Source organism: Carettochelys insculpta, chromosome 2 (genome assembly GCF_033958435.1).
Source record: "Carettochelys insculpta isolate YL-2023 chromosome 2, ASM3395843v1, whole genome shotgun sequence".
NCBI classification, from domain to species: Eukaryota; Metazoa; Chordata; order Testudines; family Carettochelyidae; genus Carettochelys; species Carettochelys insculpta.
In genome coordinates, this window is record NC_134138.1 from 269923187 (window position 1) to 269946767 (window position 23581).

The 23581-nt window shown below is 44.9% G+C and overlaps 1 protein-coding gene across 1 annotated transcript in view; it reads right to left on the reverse strand.

The window, feature by feature from the left end:
- DLEC1 (DLEC1 cilia and flagella associated protein) overlaps nt 1-23581 on the reverse strand; it is a 109608-nt gene that overhangs the window by 71904 nt on the left and 14123 nt on the right. Inside the window, exons 5-15 of the mRNA XM_074985163.1 lie at nt 20885-21081; nt 20385-20605; nt 20031-20112; nt 18843-18930; nt 17404-17577; nt 16097-16233; nt 15347-15439; nt 12331-12421; nt 11199-11361; nt 3508-3694; nt 511-569 (exon numbers count right to left, since the gene is read on the reverse strand). Of these exons, the coding sequence (XP_074841264.1) occupies nt 511-569; nt 3508-3694; nt 11199-11361; nt 12331-12421; nt 15347-15439; nt 16097-16233; nt 17404-17577; nt 18843-18930; nt 20031-20112; nt 20385-20605; nt 20885-21081 (1492 nt within the window). The remainder of the gene's footprint in view (nt 1-510; nt 570-3507; nt 3695-11198; nt 11362-12330; nt 12422-15346; nt 15440-16096; nt 16234-17403; nt 17578-18842; nt 18931-20030; nt 20113-20384; nt 20606-20884; nt 21082-23581) is intronic.

The following is a 23581-nucleotide window of genomic DNA, read 5'->3' on the forward strand; positions in this document are numbered from 1 at the left end:
GGCAGCTGGGGATCCATGCTGCAGGCACAGGGTCTGCAACCAGTTGTCGGCTCTGTGGATCTTGTGTTGTTTAGTGCAACTGTGTCTGGGAGGGGCCCTTTAAGGGAGTGGCTTGCTGTTGAGTCCGCCCTGTGACCCTGTCTGCAGCTGTGCCTGGCACCCTTATTTCGATGTGTGCTACTTTGGCGTGTAAATGTACCCTCACAGCGCCTATTTCGATGTGGTGCCGCGCAACATCGAAATTGAACATCGACGTTGCCAGCCCTGGAGGACATGTAGACGTTATTTCGATGTTGCTACATCGAAATAAGCTATTTCGATGTTGGCTTCACGTGTAGACGTAGCCTAAAACATGTAGGGAGGCTTGCAATGATACTGTCTGTGCTGCTGCCTGTTCTGCAGATAAATTATTTAGCATTCCTAATATTTTGCAAGCATTACAAATTAATGTTAATAATGTCGATACATTATTTGTTGTCTGTTGTACGTCACTACTGTTTCTCAGCTTACCTAGATGGGTCTGGGATGTCCCTCAGTACAATTTGAATCACACTGTGATAATCTTTCAGCTATATGAAAAAAGACAAACATAAATCAGTGATGCTAGGTTATCTCTCCTCCCATCCCAAAAAGAACAACAACATTTAAAATGGGAAAAAATGGATGCAAAATTATCTATAATTAAAAGGTGAAGGATTATAACTATATTGCGTGGTTACAATGACAGCACTCATTACAGCAGAATTTCAGAGCTACGAATAACTCAGGAATGAAGGTTGTAATTATGAACAAAATATTACGGCTGTTCTTTTGAATTTACAGCTGAACACTGACTTAATGAAGTGTTGAAATTTTACTATGCAGAAGAAAAATGCTTTCTTTATCGTCTTAATTTAAATGAAACAAGCACAGAAACCATTTACAGAGTAGTCAATTTTTTAAAGCTTTCCTTTCAGCTTTTTAGTAGTTTATATTTAACACAGTACTGTACTTGCTATTCTTTTTTTGGTTTCTCCTGCTACCTGATTATATACTTACAGTTCCAAATAAAGTGTATGTAGTATAGCAGTGCAGTTCATAACTTTGTTGTTCATAACTCTGAGACTTTACTGTAATTCAGACTTTTTCATATATGTCTTATAATTTGCCCAGGTATTTTACATATTCTGGACAAATATCCGCAAGATTTCCCTAAATCAAGAATACAGACAGCCACTGACTTACGAACGGGTTACATTCCGAACACCTGGTCATAACTTGATTTGGTCGTAAATCAGAAATACCTTTCTATGGTAATCCCTCAAGGTACGTGAGGGTTACGTTCCACACAGCCCTCGCATACCTTGAGTTTCATGTAAGTTGGGGAGGGCTTGGGTTGTAGCCCTGGGAGGGGGCAGGAGGGTTACACCTGGGGTGGGTAATGTGGGAGGGATGGTGGCTGAGTGCAGTTGAGCTGGGGCTTGCAGGGGGTTGGAGCGGGGATTGAGCCCTGCCAGGGGGTTGCAGCTGGGGCTGTGGGGGTGGTGGGTACAGGGCTTGGAGCAGGAGCTCCATCTGCCGGGGTTGGGAGCCCCAGGCACAGTCTGAAGCCAGAGCTGGGGCCGTGGGGGCTTGAACGGGGTGAATCAGGGCTGGGGGATTAGTTGCGGGGTAGAGCCTCATGCACCTGCAGGGGCTGACAGTTGGAGCCCCACAGGCACTAGCAGCTGACAGTCCAGCGCGTGCCGGGGTCGGGGGTTAGCTGGGGCAGCGCGGGATGAGACAGACAGAGGGGGGGATTAAACAGGGGTAAACCGGGGTGGGAGTGGGTTGAGCTGGCAGGGGAGTTAGAGCTCCTATGCATGCCAGCAGCAGCTGACAGCTGGAGCCCCAGACACGATGGGGGGTGAGCTGAGGCCGTGGGAAGTAGGGGTTGAGTCAGGCGAGGGGTTTAAATTGGGGCTGCACGGGGCGGGGTGGTTGAGTGGAGAGGGGTTGGAGCCCCACCAAGGACTGGGAGTCAGGGCCCCAGGCACGATTTGAAGTCAGAGCCCCATGCATGGGGGGCTGAGCTGGGACTGTGGTGGGGTTGATCCAGGCGGCGGAGGGACTGAATGGGGGTGCACCAGGACGGGGTGCTTGAGCAGGTGGCAGATTGGAGCCCCGTGCATGCTGAGTCAGCCACGCAGGGGCAGGGTGATCTGGGGACACATGAAGGTTGTGGGGGTTGGGTCCAGGTCCAGGTCCGTGGGGGTTGGGGCTGGGTGATGGGATTGAAGACCGGATGTGTGGGTGGGATGGGGCATGGGGGTTGGAGCTGGGTCCGTGGGGGTTGGAGGGGAGCCCCAGGCATGTGGCTGGAGCCCCCTGCTTGGGGAGGTGAGCTGGAGCATGCACGGAGGGGTGAGCTGGAGGTTCGTTGTAAGTCAATGTGTTCGTATGTCGCAGATTGCTTGTACAATTACTTTAATGCAGAAGTATTCATCTATCTGTCCCATTAGTATCAAAATTTAGAGGTCATGAAACTCCAAACTGGGCTTGAAAAAGCACTGTTGTACCTGTTGGCCATCCTAAACTTGAAGATGGCTCCTGTTTTACGCTAATAGTGAAGAGGAATGGCAAAACGGTTGGACTTTAATACTGTAATGTGTTACAAAGAGCTCATTTGAATAATGTGAGTTATATTTATCTTATTAATCCGTTTTTCTATTAGCCTATATTAAGATCTCTCCTGTTTAGGCATTTATATGATCCTTATTATTTTATTGAAGTACTCCCACTCTGAACCAAAACTATTTGGTTCAAGTGTTGTTAAATACACACAGGCTATGTCTACACTACGGAGATCTTTCGAAAGAAGCTCTTTCGGAAGATCTCTTCTGAAAGAGCTTCTTTTGAAAGAGTGCATCTACACACAAAAAAGCAGATTGAAAGAGTGATCTGTTCTTTCAAAAGAGAGTGACCACACAGGCCCCTCTCTTTCAAAAGAATAGGCCAGGGATCGAAAATGAAGACTGTTCTTTCAAAAGAAGGGCCCTTCAGAGCATCTACACAAGTTTTCTTTTTAAAAAAGATTTCGGCAGAGGGAGTTCTTCTGAAACGGCAAAGGAACAATGATTTCGAAAGGAGCACCACATTCTTTTGATTTATTTTCAAAAGAACACTTTTTGCGTGTAGACACTCCATGGGCTCTTTCAAAAGAGCTCCCTTCTTTTGAAAAATCTTTTGAAAGAACTTGCTAGTGTAGACACAGCCTATGTCAGCTCTGCTTTGATACCACTGTAGATCAGGAGTATGTCAAATAAAGTTAATGGAACTGAATCAGTATAAAATTCAAATCAGAATCAGGCTCAATATTTTTAACAAAACATATTTTTCTTTAAAAATATTGTCAGTATTTTAATATTACTTGTTACAGCATCACAACAGCTGATTAAATTAATTAAAAAACTATACAGGAAGGTTTTTATGACTTGCATAAAAATACACAGCTGGAATTTATAGGAAGTAAGAACTCTTGACCCCTACCTCCTGTGGCGCATAAGTGAGACTAAACTCATGGTCAGTGTGAGGCTGCAGTATACCCAGGTTAGGATTTAGCGAGAAAGCTGACTCTTCATCTAGGTGGTACTTTGCAAGGTCCCCAGTTTCTTCAGGCATCAATGGCTGCAGATTAGGCTTCATTATCTGCCAGTAAAAAGGAAGTTCCACATGGCTGAAAATAGATTAATAGAAAGAAAAAGGTATAGTACCAAATATTTAGATTTTTTTGTCTGTAAACTCATAGCATAAAATTGTACCACAATCTACAACATCCTTTTCGTTACAGATTATCAGAAAATCTCTGCCAGTCACTAAACCGATGGAGTTGTTACTTAAATATGAAAGAGCTGTTAGCACAAGATGTGAACAAATTGGAGAGAGAGCTGAGAAGAGCAACAAAATAATAAAGGGTTTAGAACAGTGGTTCCCAACCTTTTCACTAGTGCGGATCCCCAATCATCTCCCTGTACCATTTGTGGACCCCCATCAAAGCCACTTCTAGCTGCAATGTACACTTCATTAAATGAAAAGGAAATAGATTTTCAGAGAGCAGTTAATAACATTATTGGAAGATATTTAATTTAAAAATAATAATTGATTGTAACTTTGCATTTTATTTAAAACTTATTTTCTATTTTCATTTTTTTTTTCCCCACAGACCCTCGCACACTCCCAGGGGTCCACAGACCACAGGGTGGAAACAAATACTAATGGTAGTCCATCAATCCGATGATGACAAATCTGTGCAGATCATCTGTTATTGGTCTTATGATGTGCCCTCTGGTGACTGTATAAGCCAATTCTAGAGGTGCACATTTTGCCGCAGATGGTGCATGGGAAGTTTGCAATCTGTGGGTTGTGCATTGCTCATGCTCTGTGACGTCATTCGCGTGCCTCTTGTAGATGCCGGCAGCGGTCTTCCTCAAAGGCAATGCAGGTATTTCTGACTGTTGCACACCACTGTGTTCTGTCACCGGTGGCATCCTCAAGGTCCCTCGGTTTGATACTGCTGTACTGCAGATTGGCTTTGATAGTATCCTTGTAGCGTTTCTGTGGACGACCTATACACCGGATGCCCTGGGAGAGTTCACCATACAGAAGCTGGCGAGGGATTCTGTTGGCATCCATGCTGCTGACATGACCGGTCCAACGTAGTTGTGACTTCATAATCATCATTTTGATGCTTGTCATCTGGGCTGTCTCGAGGACCTCAAGATTGGGCACTTTGTCTTGCCAGCGGATCTTCATGATGTTACGGAGGCAGTGCATGTGGAATGCTTCGAGCTGCTTGATGTGACACCTACATAGTGTCCATGTTTCGCACCCGTACAAAAGAGATGAGAGAACAACAGCTCTGTACACAAGCAGTTTTGTTGACATCAGGATGTTATGGTGGTTTAGAACTTTGACACGCAGACAGCCAAGTGCCTGGCTCGCTTTGGATATTCGCGCGTTGATCTAATTATCCAGTGATCCATCACTGGATATGACACTACCCAGGTATTTAAAGCGCTCCACTATTTTAAGCTGAGTGCTGTCAATAGAGATACTTGGGACAGGAGCATTTGATCCAGGTGCAGTTTGATGGAGAATTTCTGTCTTTCCGAGGCTGACAGACAGTCCGAAAAGTTGCGAGGCCTCAGCAAACTTGTTGACAATGTGCTGAAGATCGTTTTCAGTGTGAGCCATAAGGGCCCAGTCGTCGGCAAAGAGTGCCTCAGAAAGGAGTTTCTGCACTGTCTTAGTCTTTGCGTTCAGGCGATAGAGGTCAAAAAGTGAACCATCATACCGGTATTTCAAGTATATACCTTGGTCCAGATCTTTCATTGCATGGTTAAGGACGCATGCAAAGAACAGGTTAAATAAGACAGGAGCAAGGACACATCCTTGTTTCACACCGTTGGTGATGTTGAAGGGGGCTGATGTGGCTCCATCAGACAGTACTTCACCTGTCACGTCATCATGAAAAAGGCGTATAATCTGGACAAATTTTCTTGGGCAGCCAAGTCGTATCAGAATGGTCCAAAGGGCTTCCCTGTTGACAGTATCAAACGCCTTTGTCAGATCTATGAAGACAGCATACAGGTGCATATTCTGTTCAACAGCAAACACCACATCGGCTGTGCTCCGGCCAGGTCAAAAACCGCATTGACTTTCAGGTAGATTTGCCTCGGAAATACTGGCTATTAGGCGGTTCAAGATGATGCGGGCGATGATCTTCCCTCCAACAGAGAGGAGGGATATGCCTCTGTAGTTTCCACATTCTGCTTCACTGCCTTTATTCTTAAAAAGGGAGACAATAATAGCATCGCAGAAGTCCTGTGGTATGTTTTCATCCTCCCAGATGCTGATGATCACGCTATGGAATTCTGCTAGTGCTGCTGGACTTGCCGCTTTATATATCTCTGCTGGTATCCCATCTTTTCCAGGAGCTTTTCCTGAACTCATCTGGCTAATAGCTTTCTTAATCTCATCTACAGTGGGCGGAAAGTAAAGATCTGTGAGGACGGGTTGTTGTGGAATTTCATTGAGGACGTTGTTATTCACGGTCGATGGTCTGTTAAGGAGGTTGCTAAAGTGTTCTCGCCATCTTTCATCGATGCCCTCTTTGTCTTTGACCAGAGTTGTGTTGTCTGATGAGAGCAATGGGGTAGTCCTTGGTTTAGAAGGTCCATAGACAGTCTTAATAGCGCTAAAGAACATCTTTGAGTTGTGGGTCTCAGCATAGTGCTCAATTTCTTTGGCTTTGCTCTCCCACCAGCTTTCTTGTATCTGACGGAGGTCTTTCTGTGTTTTGCTCTGAAGGTGCTTGAAATGGTCCCGTTTGGAGGCTGAGGAGGGGTCATTCTGCCATTCAATAAAGGCTTTTCTCTTTACTTCCAGTGCTGAACATATTTCTTCTTGGTTCTCATCGAACCAATCCTGATGTATTCTTTTCTTTGGTCCAAGCGATGTTATTGCTGTGTCAGTCACTATCTGCTTGAACTGATCCCACTTTTCGGTTACAGTACTGACCAGTTGATAGATGGCTCGTTACCCACGTTTTGGCCCATCACCTGGGTCTTCTTTAAGCTGATTGTGAGGCCAAATTCCATACATGCATCCACAAAGCAAGTTATGAGTGACTGCAGTTCCTGCTGAGTGTGAGCAGCAATAGCTGCATCATCAGCAAAAAGGAACTCCCTTAGATGCTTCGTAAGCACCCTGGTCCTCGCTCTAAGCCTCGACAGTTTGAAGAGGTTGCCGTCCATTCTTGTGCGGAGAGAGATGCCCTCTGTAGCAGTTCCGAAGGCATATTTGAGCAAAACTGCAAAGAACATGCCAAACAGTGTTGGAGCCAGCACACACCCCTGCTTCACTCTGCTGAGAATCTCAAAGGGTTCAGATATGGATCTGTCGTATACGATGGTCCCCTTCATGCCTTTGGAAGTTGTCCATGAGTTCATGTACCTAGGCTCGACAATCTCAGACAACTTGTCACTTGATAGCGAGATCAACAAGCGCATTGGAAAAGCCACCACAATGTTCTCCAGGCTGATGAAGAGAGTACGGGCTAACAATAAGCTCACTGTACACACCAAGGTGCAGGTCTACACAGCCTGTGTTTTGAGCACACTGCTGTACGGCAGTGAAACATGGACTTTGCGCTCAAAACAAGAGCAGCGGCTCAACACATTCCACATGCGCTGCCTTAGTATCTCATGGCAGGACAAGGTCCCCAATAGCGCAGTGCTTGAGAGGGCAGGCACTGCCTCCACGTTCACCCTTCTCAAACAGAGGCGTATGCGCTGGCTGGGCCATGTCTCACGCATGACGGATGGCCGAATGCCAAAGGACCTCCTCTTCGGCGAACTGGCATCTGGAAAGAGGCCAAAAGAGAGACCTAAATTGTGCTACAAGGACACGTGCAAGCGTGACCTCAGCGCTCTCTCTATCAGCTTGAACACCTGGCATTCGCTCGCCTCAGACAGGCATGCCTGGAAACAGGGAGTGAAGGAAGCTCTTGTTGTGTATGAAACTACCTTGGTGAAGGAAGCGGAAGACAGGAGAGCCCTCAGGAAGATCCGTGCCTGTGATACCCCGAGTGACTTCTGCCTACTGCTGCTCACAGTGTGGAAAGGACTGCCACTCCTGGATTGGATTGCACAGCCACAGAAGATGCTGCTCGAATCAGTCCAACTGGGGCGCAAACCCATGGTCCCTCGGGATCGAAGGATGCCTACTACTGACCAGTTGACCGTGGGATGTTAATTTGTCATCGAGACTCTTCTGAAAATTGTTTAAACATTGGGCATCCTTCAGTTTGGCTATGTTCAAAGCAGGTTGCACATGCTCAAGGCATTTGTGCCGAGAGGGAGCAATGTAAAGTTGAAGAGACATCCTGACTAATCTGTGATCCGTCCAGCACACTGCACCTCGCATTACTCTGGTGATCAGTATGTCTCGGATGTCTCGCCTTCTAACAATGGCATAATCTATCCGATGCCACTGTTTAGACCTAGGGTGCATCCACGTCGTTTTGTATTTACCCGCTTGTCAGAACAGAGTGTTGGTAATAGTCAGGTCGTTTTCAGAACAAAGGCTCAAAAGGAGTAGTCCATTGCTGTTCATTTGGCCTACACCATGTGGCCCGGTTACTCCTTTCCAGTTCTCGTTGTCAGCCCCGACTCGCGCATTGAAATCTCCAAGTAGGAGTACTTTGTCTGTTGCAGGTGTGGCCTTGATCAGTCTGTCGAGATCTTCATAGAATTGTTCCTTTGAGTTGTCAGGGCATGTTAGAGTGGGTGCATATGCACTGATGATGGTGGCATGACGTTTGGCGTTTAGTGGGAAGCGTAGTTTCAGCAATCTTTCATTGATACCCACTGGAAGGTCTGGGAGTTGACGCATCAATGAGATTTTTATTGCCAGACCGACTCCATGTATTCTATCCTCTGTCTCAGTCTTACCCTTCCAGAACAAGGTATAACCACTTCCTAGTTCACTCAAGAAACCTTCCCCAGCCAATCTTGTTTCACTTAATGCTGCTGTATCTATGTTATAGAGGGCTAGTTCATGAGCAATGAGAGCTGTCCTTCTCTCAGGTCTTACAACAGCTTCTTGATCCATGAGAGTACAAACATTCCATACACCAATGGTAAGTTTTCTTAAATTTTTCTTTTGGTTTCGACCGCAAGTAGGGTTGAACTGCCAGCCGCGGCTTGCTGGCCAGTTATTGTTGTAGGGCAGGCAATTTTTAGGCCACCTTTTCTAGGCCCCTCCCTTACTAGGATGAGCAGTGCTGTCCTAAAGAGGACTGCTCAGACGCCTGGGATGCTGCCGGGCAACTCTGCTGCCCCAGGTACAGAGCTGGACGACCACTTGTCCACAGGCCGCCTACGTGTGGGATTGGGACTACGACTCCCAGTGGTGACCTCCACCTGTTGCTTTGCCCCTCCCCCATCGCTGCAGGACTTGGGTGATGTGATGATAGGCACAGGACCTGTGCGTGAAAGCTTTTTAAGCGGTAGAGCCGTTGCACAGGAGCAATCCCACTCTCTCGACCTTGGAAGCCAGGCACCAGTGGTACATAGAATTGTCATGACTGGTAACTTCTTTGGTTGCAGTGGATGGCCTTGACATCTTTCGTGCCTTGTCAAGCCCTTTACTTTCCACAAAGTGTTGCAGAACTGCCCTCTTGGCCGTTGGATCTAAATGATCTCTTCTGCCCAGTACGCCAGAACTGACTTCACATGCTGGGTAGGCACATTCGAAAATTCACCGAGGGTTTGAGCCCATCAGTTACACTCACCTGGTTCAGCCGGCCTGTCAAAGCTGTTGCCCGTGGTGTGGCCGCTGCGCATGCTGCAGCTACCTGGAGCCACAAGTGAGAGCTAAGTGACAGGCGGGGACCAAAGTGGATGGACTACCCCCAAAGGGGTACGACAAGTCCCTCCAAGCCCCTCCCTGTACACCCCATACGCCCCGGGTGGAAACTACTGGTTTACAAAATATGACCTATGAGGAAAAGTTAAAAACCCGGCCATACTGGGTCTTGGTAAAACTGAGAAGGAACCTGATAACAATCTTCAGGTATGTTAAAGGTTGTTATAAAGAGGAGTGTGATCAACAGTTTTCCATGCCCATTCAAGGTAGAACAAGCAGTAATGAGCTTAATCTGCTCATTTATGTTAGATATAAGAATGTAAAATTCCATTTAATTCGTTAACCAGTTAAACAGTAGGTTTAACCAATTATGGGGCTGAACCGGGCTGAAATGACCTTCCCAGACACACACCTGTCCAGCCATCCACTCCCTGCCCCTCACCTGGGGGCCCTGGGGACTGGGGCTGTTCCATCCAGGCTGCAGCTTCCCTGCCCATGGTGCTGCCATGGGTGGGGGCACTCCAGCCTGGCTGGTGCAGCTTCCATTCATGGCAGCCCTAGGCATGGGGGGTGCTGGATTAGGGGGGTAGAAGAGGAACCATTCCTGTCCATCTGAGTGGACTGAAGCAAGCACCTACCCACAACAGGAGGGGTGCTACTCCAGCCCTTATCAATTAACCAGTTAAACATTAACCTCCCTAGTTAGAGACTTGGAAAAAAAAACTTTTCTAGCTACAGGTTGAACCTCTAAAATCCGTGACACTCTCGTCCAGCAACATCTGTGGTCTGACAGCACCAGGAATATCGGTGGATCAGAGAGTCTTGGTGGCCAGGAGCAAGGGACAGCTGCAAGACTGGTAGCTGGGATCTGAGGCCAGGGCCTGGACAGCTGCAGCCAAACCAGCAAGGTCCAGGAAGCTGAAGGCACCACAGCTGGATGAATGGCAGGGGTCTGTACATTGGAGTCCAGGAAGTCAGTGGCAGTTGGGAAAGCCTAGGCCAGGGAGTCTTGGTTGGGGCCTGGAAGCTGCAATCCAGGACGGGGCCCAGGCCAGGGAATCTTGGCCAGAACCCAGGCCAGGGAGTCTTGATTGGGCAGCCTTGGCTGGGGCCCAGGGAGGGGAGCTGTGGGCAGGGTCCAGCAGCCTGAAAACCTGGGAAGTCCCAGGCCAGGGGAAATCTGGCAATGGCAAGTGGGGAGTGAGCCACATCCACAGCAGTAGAGCTGATAGTGGAGTCTAGGAAGGAAGCCATGGCCGGGACCAGGGAGCTGACAGTGGCCAGGAAGCTGAAGCCAAGAGCTCGGACTGGGGCTGGGAAGCTCTAGCAGGCTGGCAGCAGGGGGAGGGGCAGCAGCTGGAGCTCTGCTGAACCCAAAGCAGACCTCAGTGGCCTGGGCTGGCACTGTAGGTGGCAGAGGGGAGCCTTCACCTCACCTGGTCTGGCAAAATCCCTTGTTCGGGATGCAGGTGTTCATACTAAGGACATTTTGCCCGCAGCTACCCCATTTACAAATCTTCTGAGATAGGGGCCCAGAGTATTAAGAGGTAACTATGTATCAACATGTGCAGCAGACCAGCCACTCAGTCATAAGTGTGACCTGTGTCTGGCTCTAGTAGTCTGAGATATGTATGTAATGGCCATGGTGGTTATTGCAAGCAAGAACAACATTTATTCATATTGCTGAATATTGCATGCATAGTCCTCCAACCTTGCGGTCGCAATCTTACAGAATGGAACAACACGAGGTCATAAAACAAAACACTCTACAGTCCTAATATGCTATTGTAATATTATTAGCAGCTACATACGTAGAATTTCTTATAAGGAGTTTCTTCTCTGTTGTGGCATGTGGATTTTGGGGTTCAAAACGTATGAGGTGCTGTGCTGCTATGTCTGTAGGTTCACCAGGGGCTGGATGGCTTTCTCCACCAGTAACAGATAAAAGCTCTAAAGCTATCAGCTGTCCACTTCCTGCAATAAAGTAAATATGACTTGCTGTTTACCATATAACTGTTAACTTTATTCATACGATTTGCTTATTTGTGACCATACTTTCAGCAATGGGCACTGCTGCTAAATCTCGGTTTTCCTCAGATTTCTGAGCTCCAACTTATTAAGACAACAGTATCTTTATGACATCATTTCACTGCCAATGTACACCAATATGTACAGATATTTGCCCTGTGAATTTAACATATTTTGGGGATTCAACGGCAGCTCATCAGCTAATATACACTGGCATCATTTGGAGTAAACTAGCATAGTTCTAATGAAGTTAATTGAGCTATGAGAGTTCAGCTGAGAATCTGACTTCCAATCTATATCACAGATAATAACCAAAATTACAAAAGAAGGGTATATTAACAAAGGCAGCAAACATTAAAAACCTTTACATTGCCGCAAATTTTCAATAAAATTATTAGGAGACTGGAAATTATGTGTAATTTCTAAAGTATTCACAAACCCTTTGCAAGGAAGTATTTACATTAAAAATCTAAAATTTGCTTTAGCTTAGAAAACTTAACATAGCTGCCTGCATAATTTAAGATTGAATACGCCTTAACACCTTTAACCCACAAAAGCATGTGTATTCCCAAAAGCTAGAATTTTACAGTTCGTCAATCCTGAGTCAGTTCCAAACGGTGTAAGGTCAATGGAATGAATCACACATTGGTTTTCCCCCTTGCTATTTCCCCCCATTATAGGACATTGACACATATTTTAAAGGCCAGAATCATATACTTGGCCTCACTGAGTTAAGAAGCATGTCTCTAATACAGCTGGGATTCCAAATGTTTCATTTAGTAGAATAATATAATAAAATACAGAGGTTAATATCTGCAAAATGCTTTGCAAACTCTGATTAATCCATTGATTTAAAATGCTTAATTAAAGTACTTTCATCTTTATATAATATCTCAAAATACAGTAGAAACAAACCTGTAACTGTGATGTCATTGATCTGGCAATTATCACAAACAATGGTATACGTTTCCTTCAAGTTTTCAGAAGAAGAGGGTGAAAACACTACCTGTAAGGGAAGATTGCACACAATGAAAAATAGCAGGGCTCATAACCACTTTCACACAGTTCTTGGACTTCTACACAAGAATGTTCATTACAGGGAAAGTCTAGCGATTAATTAATCAGTTATAAAATCTTGTGTATTTCACAAAAAGTCTCTAATGGTCAGATTCTGCACTCAGGTAGAGGTAAATCAAGAGTAGGCCCTACGTCACTGGTGTTACACTCATGTAAATATGGGCAAAATCACAGCTTCAATATGAGATGAATAAACTGCAAAAGAGCTGTCCGTGAACTAGGAGAGTGTGGGTAGCATGAAGAAGTCACTTCCAATATTATTCATCCATCTCTGCATCCCCCAACCAATCAGCCTGCTATGCAAGATCTCTGTGTAATCTGGATCTGAGACAACAGGAAGGAACAGCAAGGAAAGCAGTGGAATTAGAAAGATCTATACACTAACCAGAGTGTCCCTCTTGGGAAAAAAGTACAATTGTCATGCAAAATGGAGCATAAATGTCTGCAGGCATGAGACAAAGGAAGTTATGCTCCAAAAGAGAAGAAAGATTGACCTTCCTTCCCAAGGAAATCTGTCAAGGAAAGTGGTTTGGATTTGACCCCCTACATTACATAGTAACAGAGAGGTAGCTGTGTTAGTCTGTATTCTAACAAAATAAACCAGCAATCATGTGGCACTTTAAAGACTAACAAAATAATTTATTAAGTGATGAGCTTTTGTGGGACAGAGTTGTGGTGTATGTACATGTGATGTATGAAAAATTATAAGTACGTGCTGGAAATATGTTCTTAAAATACACTTGACAGGTGGGTCTTATGATCCACCCTGGACAAAAGAACAAAGTTGTGCCTGCTTGAATGTGTGGCCCATGTAAATTGAGTAAAGAGAAAGACTACAGAAGTATATTTACACAAAAGGGAAACAAGGCCATCAAATTAATGAGTGGGGAGATAACCATTGAACTACCATGTGATTGGGATGCAGTCTATAGAAACTAACATGGCCTCAGCTCCAAGGTGAGCACAACGAGGGCTTCTTGACTTTGAAAACCAAGAGAACATTTGAAGATATAAGAAGAGAGAGAAAGCTATTTTGACACACTTTACCTGGGGAGACAAAGAAATTAAGAGCTTGAGCTATGTTGAATCCTGGCTAAAGATCAGCCTGCCACATTGAAAGAACAACTGCAGTGAGAAAACTGCTTTGAATGACAGACTGTAATTTGTTACGTTAGGTTTTAGTCTCAGAAGCATATTTTTATTTTATTTTTCTCTCAATTGATTACTTGATATCATTTAAATAGCTGATCTTTGTTAATAAATAATATTTGTATTATACACAAAGGTGAAAGTCAGCCAGTGTACCCCAGTGCGGCACACTGGTAAGAGACTGGGGGGCAGGGCACAGGGCTCTGGATGCTTCCAGCACCCTGGGCAGCATGGCCATAACACACCCAGGCTACAGTCCCAGTGCTCAGACAGCTAGTCAAACACAGTCTCTGCCACCCCAACAATCCAGCAGGTGGACAAGCACATTCCCTGCCACTCCAGAAATCCAGCGGCTGGGCAAGCACGGTCCCCACCACCGCAGGAATACAGCCGTTGGGTCAGTACAGTTCTCGCTACCCCAGGAATCCAGCAGCTGGACAAGCATGGTTCCACTACCCCAGGAATCCAGCAGCTGGGCAAGTGCAGTGGCCACACTCTCAGCCCGAACGTTCCCCCATGCTCCCCTAATTCCCTGCCCTCAGCTCCCCACACCCCAATCCCCTGCCCTGACTACTGCATCTCTACATCCTCCACACTCCTACCCTGAGCCCCCAATCCCACACCTCTGCCTTGACTCCTGTGCCTCTACCCTGCATCCCCCACACCTCCCAACCTCTTGTCCTGATTCCTGCACCTCCCCCACACATCCCTGAGACATCCACCCTGTCTCCTGCATCTCTGCCCCCAGTCCTTAGCTCCCTGCTGTGACTTACACATCCAGCCCCCTGCCCTAATTCCTCCAGGTCCCACATAAACCTCCAGTGCCCCTTACTTGACTTCTCTGCTCCCAGCCCCTGCCCTGACTCCCACAGGTCCCACACACATCCCCAGTTCCCTGACTTGACACTTTCAGCCCCCAGATCCCTAACCATCTATCCTGAGCCCCCTGCACTCCACCCTGCACTTAAATTTCTTACAGATGCTGTTGTATAACAACTCTCCCACCCACTTCTCTACACACCCTTGCCCAAGAGGGAACAGGTTGTGATAAGACAGTATCTGTAAGAAATTTAAGTCACTTTCACCTCTGACATACAACTGTAGTATCCAGAGGCACCAAGACCTCATCTGGGGTGAGTGAAGTCTCTGCTCTACAACCGTGGCTAAGAGCCAGCTGTCCTTTAGCTCATGTGGTAGAGTGCAGGGCTTTAGACCCTATGCTCACAGATTCTATCCCTAGGGCCAGCAGCCCGGGTCTGTTGGCATTACACAACCATCACAGTGCATTTTTTCAAACTGAAGAGTAAAATTCTCAGCCAAACTAACAGGCTGGTGCTGTGAACTGCTTCTTTAAAAGAGCAGAGACTCGATAAGGTTTTGTTAGTGATATTGTAGGAGGGTCTGAGCACTGCAGAGGAGATGGTTTAGACTTGGCATTTGAAAGGCTGTTGGTGTCACCCTGGAAGGAATAAGCAGACTGGAGTAAGTCAGGGTGAGGTAACCAGACTGGTGTAAGCCACTCTGTTGTAAGCAGGTTGCTGGTATCTGAGCCAGAGCTGCATGACACAGAAGCAGCCAAGGTAAAAGAGCAGGTCATAATACTAGCCTGTGTGAACCCCTTAAGCATCACACCTGGAGCTTCTAAAATGGCCTGTCTTGCTCATGTAATTGGTAAAATACAAAATATTAAACACTAATTACTGACCTCTAATAGAATCGCTTGACCCGGACCTAGCTCAAAAACAGCAGGTCGGATCCCAAATGGACCTTGTTCCACAAAACCAATAGTTGCAACAGCCTTGAAGTAAAAAGAATAAAGCAAAATAAACTGATCGTTAGGTTTTCTGTAGTCAGCTACTTAAAATAGGTGACATCCAGTGACGACCTAAACTTTTTTTTTCCATGTAATTCTTCTTTTGCAATTAATCTCTAAGGTAAATAGCATTGCTCAGGCCTGCACACAGAGGCAGGGGAGCGAAGGTGATAGGTACACCAGGGCCTGGCGATTCAAAGGGCCCAGGACTCTTGGCCCTTTAAATCGCTGCTGGAGCATCACACTGTGCATTACAGGCAGCTCTGAGGGCTCTCTGCAGGGGATGTGCTTTGGGCAATGCTGCCCCCCTCCCCAGAACCACCCCTTCTGCTCGAGGCCCCAACACTTCCAGGACTGCTTCCCTGGGTCATCCCCCACACTTTGCCCAGGGGCCCCACAAGGCTGTTGGCCACCCTATTATTCCTTAATTGGAAGAAAACCATCATGCTTTTCTGGGTTACCTGTGGGGAGCAGAGGGTAGCAATGGTGTGTTGTCAGAATCAAGTGGCAGACACAACGCCCTTTTTGAAATTTACAAAGGAGTAATAACCTCAGGACTGCACTACTGATTGTCACAGGCCTACAAGTTCCTTATACTTTGAGATACCTAAACTGCCCCGATAGGTCTTTCCAATCTCTTACCCTGAAATTAGGAGGTGGCCATAATTTCTTCGGCATTATACAGAACTTTCCATTACTGGACCCTTCATTTCTGCACACAAATTCTGTCATTTTTACTCCTCCCACGAGGCAGGAACCACAATCAATGATGCGAGGCACTGCAACAAATTAAGCAGCAAAGCAAAATGCGTATGCAGTGAAGTCTAATCACAGGAAAAACTTTTATTTAATCAATTACTCTTTAAATGTAGGCTTACTGAATATGAATTATTCAGACTCTAAAGATGCTAACTTCTTTAAATGGTGTGGCACTTTGAGCTGCAACTTGTTATAACTCTCCCATACTAAATGGTGCTTCCACCTCCAAGTACTGAAGGATTTTATCAAACTTCGATAACAATACAGAAGGTATTGTAAAAGAGCTTTGTGCTGGGGAAAGGTAAATCATTGATGGCTGAAAACAGCAAAACTGCAGCTGGTATAGAACAGGCATGACGCCACCCAGCTATGCACATTTATGCCACTTTAGATTGAGATTTGAGACATTATGGGAGGAACAGCTAGCTATTTTCAGAAGAGAGTTTTGCTGTAAACAGCACCTTAGGTATTTAACGTTCAATAATCAAGAAAGCGATGGACACAGCAAAAATATACAATATGAAATTGAAAAGATTTCTGATTTTTTGGCCTGTGACTCTGCACCCTGAAAATAAATGTTGGAGCAATTGGCAAATGCAAATAATTAAGGAAGTATTTTACAGCATTTAATTGGACGTTAACCAGATTATCATGTAAGGGCTGGACTAAATGATCTCCTGAGGTCCCTTCCAGCCCTAGAATTCTATGATTCTATGATTAAGTGACATAATTAGACACCTGAGTGGTAATATTAAGTTGGGGGTGGGCCCCTGTAGGGGGCATGAAATTTCATAAGAGGGGCGCAGCATGATCAGATGCTGGTTCTCAGACTTCATCCATCTCATTAAAAATATTGAAATATGTTACTGTTTTTCTGTATGTGTATTCACATTTATATACCAATTGCTAAAGTTTTACATTCTATATACTTATTTTCTTACATGTGCCAAAAGTGGTTTCTTTTCATATGAACATAACCAAAATTTCTGTAGGTTTGGATTACGTGAGACAGGTTGGGAGCATGGGGAGCTGCTACTTGCAGGGACAATAAGTGGGGCCTTATCTAAAAGTTTTGCTCACCCCTGGTTTAGGGCATAAAATTGGAGATGGTCAAAGCTCTTTAAAAACCAGGAATCTAAAGCTTAACAAAAACTATTGAGCGTTTGCAAGATATACCCAACAATACGCACACGTTAATACAGGAGGTGGTCTCCTAGCTTCTATTGGGATTAGGAGAGGGTATGGTGCTTGTGTCTCCACTAATATAAAATCTTCATAATCTGCTAAATGTTCAGGAATAAACTGAATGGTGTATTCGCAGGTCATCCCAGGAGCGACAATTCCACCCTCACCAGGAAATTTTCCTAGGAAAGAAAATGAAGGTGATTTAAAATTTCGAATACAAATCTTGTTCCAGGAATTCATGACCATATTCTGCCCTTTGACAGCTTCTTATAGTGAGCTCTTAATATGTACTGTCATTGATAATTTGCAACAATTAGTGTGACTGATAAAGAGCCTGACTCTGCAGCCCTTATAAATCCATGGTTCCCTGTGAAATCAGTGGACAGTAAGGGACTCTTTACACTGCTTTCAACGGGCATTGGATCTGACCTTAGATGAGTTTTTGCAGCCTCAGTCTAGATGTGTTATGCATATCATTTCTTTTGTTTCAGACTGACACCCTTACATTTAATTTTTAATTAGGTGCTACACTTTAGCGACTAGAGTCTCAGACTGCTATTTCAGAGTTTCATGTACCGTCCTAGACAGGTGAGACAAACTCCAACCTCTATAAAGAGATAAGAGACTCTGGCCGTGTCTACACGTGCACGCTACTTTGAAGTAACGGCGCCAACTTCGAAATAGCGCCTGTCACGGCTACACGTGTTGGGCACTATTTCGAAGTTGAAATTGACGTTAGGCGGCGAGATGTCGAAGTCGCTAACCCCATGAGGGGATGGGAATAGCGCCCTACTTCGAAGTTGAACATCGAAGTAGGGCACGTGTAGCCGATCCGCGTCCTGCAACATCGAAATAGTGGGGTCCGCCATGGCGGCCATCAGCTGAGGGGTTGAGAGACACTCTCTCTCCAGCCCCTGCGGGGCTCTATGGTCACCATGGGCAGCAGCCCTTAGCCCAGGGTATCTGGCTGCTGCTGCGGCAGCTGGGGATCCATGCTGCATGCACAGGGTCTGCAACCAGTTGTCGGCTCTGTGGATCTTGTGTTGTTTAGTGCAACTGTGTCTGGGAGGGGCCCTTTAAGGGAGCGGCTTGCTGTTGAGTCCGCCCTGTGACCCTGTCTGCAGCTGTGCCTGGCACCCTTATTTCGATGTGTGCTACTTTGGTGTGTAGACATTCCCTCGCAGCGCCTATTTCGATGTGGTGCTGCCCAATGTCGAAGTTGAACGTCAACGTTGCCAGCCCTGGAGGACGTGTAGATGATATTCATCAAAATAGCCTATTTCGATGTAGCGTGCACGTGTAGACGTAGCCTCTCTGTGGGATTAAGATTTTACCCATCTGGATCCCAATGTAGCTGGGAGACACAAAATCAGTATACTATTTTTAAGAAGACAAATTAGTTTTTGTAAAATTTTGCATCTTCAGAACTAGTACAGAAACTCACCCTGCCCAATGGCAAAGGTTGAAGTGCAGGGAGGGATGACTCTTACACGGCGACACACTGAAGTCATGTTCTGCAGCTCTACAGTCATCTTCATTTAAAAAACAAAATGTAATACCAAATAACACTTATATACCATTGCTCATCTTCACAGTACTCTGCAAATAGCAATGAATTAATTCTCATAGGCCACGTCTACATGTGCACGCTACTTCGAAGTAGCGGCGCCAACTTCGAAATAGTGCCCGTCACGGCTACACGTCTTGGGCGCTATTTCGAAGTTGAAATCGACGTTAGGCAGTGAGGTGTCCAAGTCGCTAACCCCATGAGGGGATGGGAATAGCGCCCTGCTTCGAAGTTGAACGTCGAAGTAGGGCACTTGTAGACGATCCACGTCCTGCAACATCGAAATAGCGGGGTCCGCCATGGCGGCCATCAGCTGAGGAGTTGAGAGACGCTCTCTCTCCAGCCCCTGCGGGGTTCTATGGTCACCGTGTGCAGCAGCCCTTAGCCCAGGGCTTCTGGCTGCTGCTGCGGCAGCTGGGGATCCATGCTGCAGGCACAGGGTCTGCAACCAGTTGTCGGCTCTGTGGATCTTCTGTTGTTTAGTGCAACTGTGTCTGGGAGGGGCCCTTTAAGGGAGCAGCTTGCTGTTGAGTCCACCCTGTGACCCTGTCTGCAGCTGCTCCTGGCACCCTTATTTCGATGCGTGCTACTTTGGCGTGTAGACGTTCCCTCGCAGCGCCTATTTCAATGTGGTGCTGCCCAACGTCGAAGTTGAACGTCGACATTGCCAGCCCTGGAGGATGTGTAGACGTTATTCATCGAAATAGACTATTTCGATGTCGCTACATAGGGTTAATAAGCTATTTCGATGTAGCGTGCATGTGTAGACATAGCCATAATGTGCTTAGGAGGTAGCTATTTTGTAGATGGGAAAACTGAACAATTCTGTCAGCATTTGAAGTAAAGGACACGTCACACAAAAGAAACCTCAGGTTGAAAAGGGTCCAGTTTGGTACTCCTTGGGGGAAGTTCTGGTGCTGATTGAAAAAGAAGAAAATTAAGCTCATGATAGTTCTGTTAGCTATGTGGAAGTCTGCATAGAAGTGGGGGAACTATGAAGGTCATGGAGAGACATCAAGTTTCTCAGAGACAGAATAAATGTTTTGTTGATGAAAAAGATCTTACCTCATAAACCTGACCAACTTCATATTCAGAAAACAAAATAGTGGATGGGGTAGCTAGAAACACAGGAACAGCCTGAGGATCACTGAAATAAAATATTGGAAGAGACTTTGAGAAGCATGCAGTTAGCTCCCACAGTGTCAGTAAATTTACCTGTGCATATGAATGTCTTGCTTGCCTTCATTGGCAAAAAGAACAAAAATTTTAAAAGCCTGGCAGCATATTATTTCTGAAAGATCATAATCAAGATACATGGGAGAAAGTACTGTTCTGGTTAAATTGCTATAAATCCTGAATAACTCCAAAACAAATCCTTCTTCAGGATCAGAGTCTGAGTCAGGAGTCAAGGTTACGTACCTTTCACCAACTGCCACTCTTCTTCCTGCTATCATTCGTTCTACTTTCTTCTGAGGAACAATAAGAGATTTTCCTCCATTAAGAAAATTTGGTTGGAAAAAGCGGGGATTCTTCAGGTAATTGTGTCGGTTCTCAAGTCTCGCAAGGTAAGCACGGTCTTGTTCTCTATCTGCTTTGCACATATCATGTTTCCGGAGTGATTTGTGAGAGGCGCTTGATTTCTTCAAAACAAACAGAGAATGGATGTAAAATTCAGTGTCAAATACAGCAGCTTTGGGGGTAGGGAACAGATTATACACCATACCTATTCCTGATTACTTAAAAGTTATGCAGCAGTGAAGAATTTCATCCTCACCAAACTGTTGTTTTTTCTCTTCTCTAACATGGAAAACAACTACTAATAGTAAAATAGCAATGTGCTGGGATTTGCTCCTTTCTACAGGCAGAGCAATAAGTCCTAAATTATTTGACAGGATAAAGAGTCCACCTCTGAAATATACCTTATTTGATGATTTCTTAGTCCGATGGCTAGGCTCAGGAGTTGAAGACAATGTTAAGGTGGATAAAGATACATCTGGCAGAATATCTAATGTTTTCCTCAAATGTGGGATTTCTGTATGACTCTGATCTCTTGGACTAATAGAAATGCGCTGCTTAAAGCTAAATGTCTCCTTGATATAGTCAGGCTCTTTTTTTCCTGCAGTTGAAAGAAAAATGTTCACAGTTTTTGTTCAATAGTGGGGAAAAGCATTAATTGTAGAAACTTAATGTAAACAGAGAAGAATAAATAATACAAGATTGGTCTTGGAGTGAGTAAAAAAATCTTACATATTTAAGTGCTCTGGGGTTTCATCTATATTTACAGTTTATTTTGTACAAGAAGGTTAATTGGCTGCAATTACAAATCATACAGATAATATTTAGGACAAACTTAAATTGATCAAAATAATAATTAATAATTCACTAAAAGGTATTACCTCATTTACCTTGTCTATCTACTACCTGTGACCACCTGTCAGATGTGCCTCCCCGCTCTGACATTCCAAGTGCAGAAAGTGGAGGCCTGCAAAAAACCTTAAAATATCTTGCCTCTATAGGCTTTGCTTAAAAAAAGCTACCCCAGGTCACAGATTCCCTGACATGTGGGTTAACTGCTGCCACCATCAAGTGAAAAAGCCCCCCCTTAAAACCCAGGACGACATATCTGGATATCTCCCTGTGAGATAACCCCAAAGCTTTATCCTTTCCTAAAGAGACAGTTTGGAAACAAAGACCTGTAATCTGACAACTGACCCTTTGGTCCAGGCATCTACACACACACTCCTCTAGGACACATGCATCAAATCGTTGCCTTAAAAAAAGCAATTTATTCACAAAACAAAGATGGAAAAATACCAAGAAAGTAAATAAGCATACTTGGCTGCTAGGTGTAATTAATGCAACTAAAGATTATCAATATTAGGGCACAGAGAATTACTTCCCTGGGATTCAGGTTAAAGTATAGAGTACAGGGGAAAAAAATAATCAACCAGTCTGAGAAGTCTCACACCAAATCCAAAATAAAAATAACCTGATCATGTCTAACTAAACATTTCCTTTCTACTTACATAGCTATGTTCTGGATGAGGCCAGTATATTTACAGAATTCATCAGCATTTTTGGTATCTCCTGGCTCCAGTTGCAGAACCCAGACAAAGACCCCACTGCCTGCAATTGTTCCCATCAAAAAAAGAATCACTCTCTGCCCGACTTTGGCTTACCTGGCTGCTCCCCACAGAGAGCGTCTAAGGATTTAACCATTTACAGGCATTCATTCGTGACACCAACACAGCTACAACAACTTTGCACTCAACTCTTTTAACATCTTTCACTTGAGGATCTCAAAAGCAGTTAATTGAGCCTTATAACTCCCCCCGAACTAGATAAACTGTTGCTTCCACTTTACAAATGGATAAACTGAATAGAGTTGATCAAAAAATGAAATTTTTGCACTGAAAAAATTTCAAGATTTGAAATTTCATATTGTCCCTAATTTTGACAAAAAGTAGAAACTGCTTGTTTTGCAAAATGAAATGTTCTGAAATATTCTACTTTGACCATATTGAAATGTTTTGTTTAGACTAATACAGTAAAAACCAAAGTTACAAACAGGTTATGTTCCAAAAGTTTGTTTCTAAGTCTGTTGTTTCGAACTTGGAAAGCATTTTCCCACAGAAACATGATTATAAATGGTAGTTAGGTTCTCAGACTAGCCCATAAATTCCATTTAACCCATAACATAGCTGAAATACTGCATATTTGCAATGAAAAATAGTAGAAATAGTTTTTATTTAACCCTGAATGCTGGTGCTTGAGGAAAGGCATGTTTAATTACAGGAGGATGAAAAGATAGCTGGAGTTTCTGAATGGGACTTCTGGGTATCCCCTGGCCTTCATCCTCTTACCTCACTATAGACTCTGCGCCAGCTCCTGCAGCCAGACCATTAACCAGCCACCCCTCCCCAAGGACTGCAACCAGCCCTGACTTGCCCTGAGGCAACGAGCAGCGCAAGCATGGGCCAGAGGATTCCGGAAGAGCAGTGGGCAGCTGTGCAGCTGACAGCTGGAGAGAAAGGGCAGTTTCCACTTCAAAGTCCACTGCTCTCCAGAGGTTTGCTGCACAACCGTTCCCTGATCTCCTGGAGTTCTCCAGCCAGGACTTGCACTGCTCACCATCACCTGTGCCTCTTGCCTGACCCTGAGGTCAGGACCATGCTTACCCATATGTAGCTACATAAAGCATCCAAAAATTTGGGGCACCAGTGGGTCTTAATGCTCACCCATCTCTTTCTATCTTGTTCTGTGGCTCTGCTTCATTCAGAAAAAATCTAGTTAACTTAAAAGTGAAAAAGCCTGCCAAACCTATTACCAGAAAACTGAACCTGTGAAAAGCCATTCAAATGCCATTAACAGGCAACTGCCATCCCCAGGTACATACTGTCCACTTCTGAATTTACTGTGTAGTCCACAGGACCTTAGTGTAAAATTTCCTTTAAAGTATTTAATTATTATGTTGCTGAAGATTACAAAATAACATCTTAAAATGATTTCTTTCATCATCTTCACCCAGGCTGCCATTGGGCACGGGGTACCACTTTATTAGTAGAGCTTTGAGTGCACCACCATGATATCAATATATGTGAAAATGTTAAAAGTCA